Source organism: Papaver somniferum, chromosome 7, assembly GCF_003573695.1.
Source record: "Papaver somniferum cultivar HN1 chromosome 7, ASM357369v1, whole genome shotgun sequence".
Classification (NCBI taxonomy): domain Eukaryota; kingdom Viridiplantae; phylum Streptophyta; class Magnoliopsida; order Ranunculales; family Papaveraceae; genus Papaver; species Papaver somniferum.
In genome coordinates this window covers 186,391,814-186,402,058 of record NC_039364.1, presented here as the reverse complement: position 1 = coordinate 186,402,058, position 10,245 = coordinate 186,391,814, and the positions used below count along the sequence as shown (strand labels likewise).

The window sequence follows — 10,245 nt, the reverse complement described above, 5'->3', positions numbered from 1 at the left end:
TAGTGTTTTTGTTTGGGAGCTGGTTGTACCACCTAAAATCCCTGCAGCAAACAACATGATCTCCAACTTCTCGAGAAATAAATTTGGGAAATATATAACCAATATTTTGCCACTTTTTATGTTTTCGAATTTCCACGTCTTCAATAGCAATGCTTCACGGACTTTTTGAGTTGTTCCGGTCTGGGATATTCCTGCAGGCACGTAAACTATTGAGAGTGTTCATAAATCAAATCACAGAAATAATCTCACGAAGATGACGTGTAAAGATCAAATTAAACGTCAGTTCAATATAACACCAAACAAACATATAACATGCATTTAATTAAAACTTGAATCATTAGAAAACAATTATTTGAATTTGATTAGGCTTACAAACCTTGTTCACGGATATTAGGCTTACAAACCTTGTTCCCGGATCTCCATTGTAATTTGCTCTCCTTCCCTCTCGTTGAATGTTCGAGCTTGGTAGCTAGGAATAACTGAACGCGCAAACCTAGTAACCTTATACCCTTTATTTATATCTCCGTAACTTGGTAACCACAGAATTTCCAAGAGTTGTTTAACAGAATAAGTACTTTTTCTTCACTAAATTTGGCATAAGTTAAACTGCGAAGATTCTATATATTATTGTGAGAAATATTTAGCCAAATTAGCTAATTCTTTTCGCTAAATTTTTTATTCTTAAAATGGTAGTTCCTAGAAATATTTAGCCTAATTTATAGTGTGACGTGATTATATTCTTACCGTAAACCATTTTTAGCGTTAGTATAGATAAAGCAATACGGTTATATTCTTGCCAAAAACATATCAAACCAACTAAAATCAAAATTCCGAATACAAATTCCGGTTCAGAATATCTGTTGCTAACAGCGGCCTTATCACAAATTTGACGGTCTCGATTTTATTAAAAAGTCGTAAACACAATCCCATAAAAACTTATTTGGGTTGATTTTCTTTTGATATGGAAATCGGTTTTTTTCTAAAAATAAAATTGTTTCGACTTTTCCCTTAAGATCTTCCAAGATTCCTTTTCAATTGCCCGTGAATGAATCTCGTAAAAACTTTTTTCTGTTTCTGTGACAATCAAAAATATCCAAAAATTCAAGTGTATGAACATGAATCCACACATATTCATTCAAGTATATTACTGCTGAACTACCGGTATACCATAGTATGGTCTTTAATTCTTCCTAAGAACCTCCTCCCATGGAATCCTCATATTTACTTCAATTCGCACAAACACAAAAACGGTCACATACAGGAACCTCAGGGCTTGCGAAAGAAGTATAAGACATGGTACCTGCAGCTATTCTTTGGGAAATCCGTATCAAACGCAACAAAGGAATTTTTCAAGTAAAATATCAATGACACTTTCAGGTTAGCGTGGAAGTCAAAGCCTCTTCGCTTGCTTGGAGCTCTGCATACAATAAAAACTTTTAACTCTAGGCCTGACTATTGCATTTTCTCATGGGAAAGTCGGTTCCACTAACACACGAACAGAAACATGTAAAGCCTCGTATTTCTTTACTTCCAACTTAGTTGGACTGTATCACATTGCTATTCTTTTTCAGAATTTCTTTGCTCTTACAAGATTCCCCTGGATAATGACCACCATTAGTTAGTTAGTAACTTAGCACTAAATATTCTTTTATTCACCTTGCTAAATTGAGACGTTGGCGTGCATTTTCCCACACCCTCCCTCTTAATTGTACACTTTTCGACCCTCTTTCTGTAGTTTTCCATGTCCAAAAATAGCTCTATATATAAGAAAGCAGAAACTGCGAAAGGATAGTGAAATAAATTTCTCAGTATCTTACATACTCACAATTAGAACTTTACTCCACAAAACATCATAATAAAAACAACAGGTATTTCATTTTTACTATATCAATAGCCTCCTTCCACAGCTTCTTGCAAAACTATCTATTGTAAACTCGCCTTCTCCTTTCAACTTGGGTTACCTTCTCAGGAAAAGAAAAAAGAAAAGAGAGAGAAGTCAATGACCCGTGTTTCATACTTTCATGTATTTGGAAGAACATGTGATGTCTCAGCGCCAATGCAATTTGGCGATCTTGCCATCGCATTTATACCAATTAGTTGCATAAAACTCTAACTAAAATCATGCTAAAACATCCTTATAAAGGGAAATTAAGGAACAGATAAAAATCTGTGGCGTATCCATGAAAAAAGTATTTTTTGTATTGCACTCATGAAACTGCAAATACACAAAGCATTAGCACTATTGCAACGCAAGCAAAATGTTAGTCAAATAAAAGATCTGTAATTAAAATAAAACAAAGAAAGGGAGTAAAACGTAAGGGAAGTTTGGTTCGCATGGAGAAACTAAATAGGAACATGCAGGCGAATTAAAAGAAAATATAAAACAAAACCAACATAAAGAATTGAACGATGACTGATCTCCAACTATATGCACAAACCAAAATAAACATAAAGAATTGAACGATGACTGATCTTCAGCTATATGCACAAACCAAAATAAGAATCAATGATACAATATTACCAACAAAAAAAAGAAGGGAAGAAAAAACGAATTACAGAGAAGCAGCCGACCGGTTACATATTTTCGTCGTGTCGATCTTATAATCAGCGACACCTAAAAATGGAGACACTTAAAATAGGAATCAAGTAGAAGTGCATCTCAAAGGTAGATCTCCACTTCCATTCCTTTTGAGTTGTTTGATCCGGTCCGAGATCAATGAATGTTGTGTAAACTATTCCTGCAAGCGTGTAAACTATTGAGAGTTAATAAAGAACCAACAAAACAATCAAAAATCCTATCATACAAACGATCAAAAATCCAATCATACATAATATGTATGTACAGTCTAAAGTATAAAGAACAAATTAAACGTTAGTTCAAGTAACACCAATCAAACATACAAACATGCCTTCTAATTTGGGATGTACAACCATTAATGGGAAAAAAATACTCACATTATGATCCATAAGATGAAGCCCAAGACTCCATACTTGTTTTCGAATTTCCACACCTTCAAAACCAATGCTTACAACTTTATTAGCTGCCTTGTTTGCTTCAAGATCGATGAACGGTGAATAAACTGCCCCTGCAGTCTTGCTAAACGATCAACTGAATAATCAATAACCAATAAAATCGGATATCATATTGCAGATTCACCAAAAAACTAAAACACAAACTGCTACTAACCTTGCCCCTGAATCTTCATTGGTCATTGATGTTCCTTCTCACACATTGAATGTATGATACTAATAGCCTGATTCTTAAAAACAAAAAAGAGATCGGTTGCTAGATACTCAGCTCTGCGTAGCTTATATATACATCTCCCTAACTCCAACTCCACGAAACTGCCTTTTTTGTTTCCATTGAATAGTCGTGCAATTCCATCGCAGTTTCGATCCAAACTTATTATTAACTGCCGATGATAGAACTTATTTCCATTGAATAGACGTGCAACGATATCATAGATTGGATTTGGAAGTAAACTTAGCATAAACTTCCTATGATAGAATCAACTAAACTTAGATTACACGAAATTTCCATCCTGCTCCATTAATTGCCGATGGAAAAATCCTATAAAAACTTATTTGGGTTAATTATCCTCTTGATATGGAAATTATCAGATTTTTTCCAAAAACAGAATTATTTCGACTCTTACCCCAAATATCTTCAGAGATTGCTTTTCCATTAATTGCCCATGATAGAATCCCGTAAAAGAACATATATTTGCTGATTTTATTCTTATAGGGAATTTCTCGGATTTTTTCCCAAAAAAATAAAATTGTTCGAACTTGTCAGGAAAGATATTCACAGTTTTTTTAAAAGGCTATTATTGGGGCGTCACATTCCATTAGAGGGGCGTCATCTAATAGGACAAAAACGGGTCACCCATAAATAATATCAAAAATCTCTTATCTCAAATAATTTTGTAATGACTAAACAACCCTTATTTAGTTAATTTTAACTTAATTTAATTAGATAAAAAATTAAATTAACGAATTTTGTTGTATACTTGGTGAATTCTGGAGCAAAGTTTTTGTGGGAAGAAAAATTGGTCGTAAAATAAACTTCTACGGTTGGAAATAATCCAAATCTAGACGTAAAATCACTTCTACGGTTGGAAATATTCCAAACCTAGACGTAAAATCACTTATACAGTTGGAATTAAAAGGAACCTGGACGTAAAATGAGTTTCTACGGTTGAAACTAATTCAAACATGGACGTAAAACTACATACATATAAAATTCTATGGTTGGAATTAATCCAAACCTAGACGTAAAATCACTTCTACGGTTGGAAATAATCCAAACCTGGACACAAAATCACTTCTACGGTTGGAATTAAAAGAAAACTGGACGTAAAATCGGATTCTAAGGTTGGAATTAAAAGAAACCTGGACGTAAAATGAGCTTCTACGGTTGGAACTAATCCAAACCTGGACGTAAAATTACATGCAAATAAAATTCTACGGTTGGAATTAATCCAAACCTGAACGTAAAATCACTTCTAGTTAAAGGGTAATCTAGACATTTTGTATATGTGTTAGGATATCCCACAACCACTTTTTGGACATTAAGAATCCAAGTGAAGCCCCTCTATTGGAGTGTGACGCCCCAATAATAGCCTTCTTTTTTTATATGGCATTTTATTTACGGCTAATCCGAAGGCCTGGAGCATCCGATCGAAATGGTCCCATCAAAAATTAACGGCCACGAAATGCAAGGGGCTAACTTGTTTTTCAGCCAATCAAGAGCGAGGGTTCCGTTCACCGGCCAATGAGAGAGTAGGTTACCGCAACTCTCAACGTGGAGTGAGATATGTGATTGGGAGTTTAGGTTGTTGATTGGGGGTATAAAATCCTACTTATCATAAAAAAAATAAAAAGATTCACCCTCTGTTGAAGATGCTCTAACAGAGTCGTAAGACGTGTCCTCGTGTTACCGCCACAAGTGCAGTATATTTTCCTTTTGCCCTTTCCGGATCATACAAGTCAAGTAGCAAATGTTATCCGAACACGCTAGTTAGTTATAGAGCAGATAAGAGTAAGAGGAACGAGGTCAAAGTGTCAAGGCAGCTCTCCTTCTCTGTCTCTGCCAAAGTCATCAATGGGTTTTCCTGCTCTATCGAGGTTTGTTGCCTACTGTTTACATTTCTTCTTCTTCACTAAAAAGATATCAAATTCTTGTTGGTGACTGAAATTCTATCTTGGCATTTCAGTTTCAGCACCAGTAGTAGCTGTTGCTCGATCAGTTGGAGTTCTTCAAGTTTGTTTGATAAACTAGGGTTTTCATCTAAAAATGGAACTCAACTTAGGGTTTGTACAGAAACCAATTTCAGGAAAAACATGCTGCCTAGGGCATCTCTCTCTTCATCCGGTATGCTTCTCAATGTTAAATTCTACCCACCATACCATCTGGTCTTTAATCTTCTGTAACACTGTAATTGCAACATTCATTCATCACATGAATTGCAAGTGATAATTTACTCGCATTTTAGATCCACTATTGGTTAAGGCTGCAAGAGGAGAACAAGTCAGTCGGCCTCCAGCATGGATGATGCGTCAAGCGGGAAGGTATATGGCTGTTTACAGAAAGCTTGCGGAGAAACATCCCTCCTTCAGAGAGAGGTCAGAGAAAACTGATCTCATTGTGGAAATTTCTCTGCAGCCTTGGAAAGCTTTCCGTCCTGATGGAGTTATTATTTTCTCTGATATACTCACTCCTCTGCCTGCTTTCGGTGTCCCATTTGACATAGAAGAAGTAAGAGGCCCTGTCATTCAGTCTCCAATTCGTTCTGAAGAGGGATTGAAAACATTGCATCCAATTGATCTAGACAAACTTCATTTTGTGGGAGAATCTCTGAGAATTTTACGTCAGGAGGTATATTTTCTGTTTCTCCCAGGATTCTTTATTGTAAACAAGCTCAAAATCTGTGTGGTATGCAAGTTTTTAGAAACAAGGTTACGACCTTAAGATGTGGACCCTGTCATATCTGTATTTTGCTACTCCAAACAACATTTGTATAACTGGCGTAGCAGATACAGCACGGGGGTTGAACAAGAAAAAGCTACGGTTTTACTTATTCTGATTTTAGGTTGTTTTAATAACAATGAGTTAAACAACATTTGTGTGGTTTGCAAGTTTGTTTTTACGCCCAATGTCTTTATTTCCTTATATACAGGTCGGCGAACAAGCAGCGGTCCTTGGTTTCGTTGGAGCGCCATGGACAATTGCCACGTATATAGTGGAGGGGGGGACAACCCGTACATATACCAACATAAAAAGCATGTGTCACACTGCACCACACGTGTTGAGAGCTCTTCTCTCCCATCTAACACAGGCTATATCAGATTATGTGATTTTCCAAATAGAATCTGGAGCTCATTGTATACAGATCTTTGATTCATGGGGTGGACAGCTACCACCTGATATGTGGGAGAAGTGGTCAAAGCCATACATTATGGAGGTAATTTATCAGTTAATATGATAAGTAAAAGTTCGCTCAGTGATGTTATGGCTATACCAGCTTCTCAGTCCAAAATCTTGGCTAGTGCGTCTGTGATAAACCTGGATGTAACAAATTTAACAACTTTGCAGAATAAAAAACTAAAATTAGTTACTAGGTTGCCTTTTGTGATGGCTTTCTTTGTATTACATAGACGCGAATGAGCCAAGTAATCACAAATTCAGCTGCAGATTAAAGATTTAAATTTAGTTACTTCGTTACTTTTTGTGATGGTTTTCGTATTACATAGACGTGAATGAACCAAGTTACAACAAGTTTAGCGATTTTGCAGAATAAAGGGTTAAAGTTAGTTACTTTGTTGCTTTTTGTGATAGTTTTCTTGGTACCACATAGACGGGAATCAACTAAGTCACAACAAACTTAGCAATATTGCAGAATAAAGAATTTAATAGTTACTTAGTTGTTTTTGTGATGGTTTTCTTCATATAACATAGACGGGAAGGAATCTTGTTAGAGGATTGCTGGTATTTATCTTCTTCGAATTTCACCATTGAAAATGAATGCCTATGGAGGTTAGGGACTGCGTAGTTAAAATTATTATTTATACTTCTACTGATTGTTGTAACTGATACTTCCGTTCCTGACTGAAATATCGGGTTTATGGATAAAATATACCAATTGGTGTAGTCTATGGTAACTGTACAAATATCTTGACTTTGTAGATTGTCGGAAAAGTGAGGGACAAGTGCCCCCAAACACCATTAGTACTCTACATCAATGGCAACGGTGGCTTCCTCGAACGCATTAAAGGAACGGGAGTTGATGTCATTGGGCTTGACTGGACTGTGGATATGGCAGATGGCAGGTGCCGGCTGGGAAATGATATCAGTATCCAGGGAAACGTAGATCCAGCTTATCTATTTTCTGCACTCCCTGCATTGACAGATGAAATTCAAAGGTTTGTCTCAGCCTTTAGTCTATAATTGAGCATATTTTATTTGTTTAACATATAATTTTCTTAGTCTTTTATATAAGCTAGAGACTTCGATCCTTCCTCTTTTTTAACAGATGTATACTTTTATGGATCCTGACTTCAAAACCTGTTACGGGTTTGACACTTAAATTGGTGATTCTACCTGTTTGGTGTTCTTGTCAGACATGGGAAAAAACCTACTACTACTCCTGTTGAGGTCCCTACCATTATTTTTTTGCCAATTAAACTGGATGCTTTTCAGCAAGAATCTTACTGTGACCTTAACCATTGTTATATTTCCTAGTAAATAATCTTCCTAATATATATAAGAAACGAAGAAAGTTTGAGAGAAATGATGAATTGTTAAGACTTGGGTGGGAGGGAATGAGGATCAAAGAAACAGCTTGTTGGAGCTGGAGTTTCTTCCTTGCCTCAATACCATGATAGAGTTTCTTACATTGTAGTGTCAAGCCTTAAGAGTTATTACAATAAGGGGTAGTATTTATACAACCACACATGGTGTAAACCAAGTGTTAACTGTCATTTTCACCTACATATTCTAATAAGAGTACCAGTCTCAGTTTAATCTACACATTCCGTGATTCATTTTTAAGATCTGTTTGCTTCTTGACTTGTAGCAAACCATTTTCTATCTGTTTGATCACGTGGTGGCTCTCTGTAGTCAGCCTGAACTACGAAGTGTCTCACATACCACTATATCATAGTTGAATCAATAAATTTTCTTATAAAAAGTTCACAAGTGTTTCTTCGCTCTTCATTCACTTGATTTAACTGATTCAATCTTTTTATGCAGGGTCGTGAGATGTGCAGGGCAGAGAGGACACATTCTTAATCTTGGCCATGGCGTGCTTGTAGGAACCCCCGAAGAAGCTGTTGCACATTTCTTTGATGTAGCTAGGAGTTTGAATTATGACAACAATCTCTCTGAAGATCATGTTAGGAACAAAACAGAAGTTGTTGTTTGAAGGCAGCGTGATGCTAAAAAGTTCTGTCACTTTAATGCCACCGGCCTTGTGCTCTTTGAATTCCCTCAAGCAGTGAATGGCAGAACTCTGCATGGTTGTTCAAGGAATTTTCCGACCCAAAGTTCTATAGCATGTACATGATATAGTGAGGCTACCGGTTTTGTTCCATATTCCATTGTATCTCTCGTGCTACTGATTTAAGGTAATAGATCAATGCGATTTTCCGATTTTTTCTTTCCCCTAGATTCTTTGTTTCAATTTTCAGTAAATTGAAATTTTATAAATGTGTTAGTTCCTTGCATCCCTGGATCTAAACCGCATGAACCTGTTTCAACCATCGAACAAGGCGGAGACGTACTTATGGCTACCAAAGCTGCGATGGTGAACTAACACGAAACAGACCCTATACCACAACAACAGGGATGACCTTGTGACTAAAACAAAAGGCAAAGGCCTCCTTGCCAAAAGAAGAATAGCCTAAATTCATGTGGAGTAAATAACAGTTGCTTGCGCTTGATTATCATATCAGCAATTCGTTTATCCCTTCCTCACATTTACGAGAGGAAGCCCAAACAACTGGGATGTGACGTTACAAGGCAAATGAATGGCTTGCTCATCAGTCATCACAGCGGATGAACTATAACGTATGCGTGGTTCTATTTACCTGATTTTCAAAGCTAAACTGAAGCTCGACTTCCTGTTACATCCTGAATGAAGAAAAGAAGAATCTTGATTTCCCGAGTTTATTTGTTGACGTCTGTTCTACCTCTGCTTTATGTGATACTCTCTCATTTTTGTGAAAAATACTATAATCTCCCTACTATATGGGTTCAATATATAGAAGCCCCACAGAATTGGATCCGAAAATTATGCTTTCAATTTTATTGGCAGTTCAGTCTTTTTTTTTTCTTCTTTTCGCCAAACTCCTCTATACAACTAATTTAAATACAAACCTCTACTACGGTGGGGATCGAACCCCTAACTAATTTAAATACAAACCTCTACTACGGTGGGGATCGAACCCCTGACTTCCTCTTTACTGGAGTTGATGGGATACCACTGAGCTATGCTCTTGGACCCATTCTTCTACCTTAGTTTGATTATGTTGGAAGAAACCTTTACTGGAAATGATATTTGTTGGATGCTAGCCATGCTGAGTAGGAGGAGGTGGCGGGGGCGCAGGTGTAGGTGTAGGTTTTAGTGGGGGATTTTGACCTGTTCAGTGGTGGAGAAGTAAGTGGAAGTGTCACATTCAACAATGGTGGTGGAATTGCAGAGTGTTTCAACTGTTCTATTAAGTTTGTGATTCTAGGAGGTGGTGGTGGAGGAGGTGCAGGTTATAGGTCTTTTTTTTCTTGTTGTTCATTGATTGTTTTTAATCCAATCAAAATTTTCTTTAATTGTTTGAGATGCAACAACAGACGCAATATAATTACAAAATATGAAAATATAAGCTGACAAAGTTAATCGAAATTGTTTTAAGTTCTTTAAATTATAATAAGTGCAATTTAGTGACAACCATGGTAAGTTCTTGCATTACTTCTCTTATTATGATGAAGGCATGAAAACTTGTAGTTGTTTGATGACTGATTAGGTCATTTTTCCCACTTGTAGTAGTACGAGGATAAGGTAGTGGTGGAGGTGCATGCAGGTTATGGAGGAGGATTTGGAGTTGGTTGTGGTGGTATTAAAGCTGAAGGTAGTACAAGAATTGTAGCAAGGTACGCTTCAAGAAGGATGTCAAGTGGTGAAAAATAAGAGTGCATATCAATATTTGGTCATTAAATTTATGTTATGTTATTGATATTATACGTTTATCTTG

At 36.6% G+C, this 10,245-nt stretch overlaps 1 protein-coding gene and 1 long non-coding RNA gene across 4 annotated transcripts; one reads left to right on the top strand and one right to left on the bottom strand.

Moving 5' to 3' along the window:
* Window positions 1-2,423: 2,423 nt before the first annotated feature.
* On the bottom strand, window positions 2,424-3,771 carry LOC113299184. Of its 2 annotated transcripts, XR_003334739.1 has the most exons (4): window positions 3,657-3,771; window positions 3,188-3,571; window positions 2,956-3,097; window positions 2,424-2,738 (listed from the first exon to the last, which is right to left on the bottom strand). It is a non-coding gene; the product is annotated as an uncharacterized LOC113299184 (long non-coding RNA). The 2 variants fall into 2 exon arrangements; XR_003334738.1 differs by having other exon boundaries at window positions 3,188-3,746.
* A 1,224-nt stretch (window positions 3,772-4,995) lies between these two features.
* Window positions 4,996-8,833, top strand: LOC113299183 (uroporphyrinogen decarboxylase 1, chloroplastic-like). Of its 2 annotated transcripts, XR_003334737.1 has the most exons (7): window positions 4,996-5,127; window positions 5,217-5,374; window positions 5,496-5,878; window positions 6,180-6,464; window positions 7,187-7,422; window positions 8,252-8,625; window positions 8,716-8,833. XR_003334737.1 is itself a non-coding variant. In XM_026548146.1 (6 exons), the coding sequence occupies exons 1-6, from the start codon at window positions 5,105-5,107 to the stop codon at window positions 8,421-8,423; spliced, it is 1,257 nt and encodes a 418-aa protein (XP_026403931.1). In that variant the 5' UTR covers window positions 4,996-5,104; the 3' UTR covers window positions 8,424-8,666. The 2 variants fall into 2 exon arrangements, 1 of the variants encoding a protein (XP_026403931.1); XM_026548146.1 differs by lacking the exon at window positions 8,716-8,833 and having other exon boundaries at window positions 8,252-8,666.
* Window positions 8,834-10,245: the final 1,412 nt, after the last annotated feature.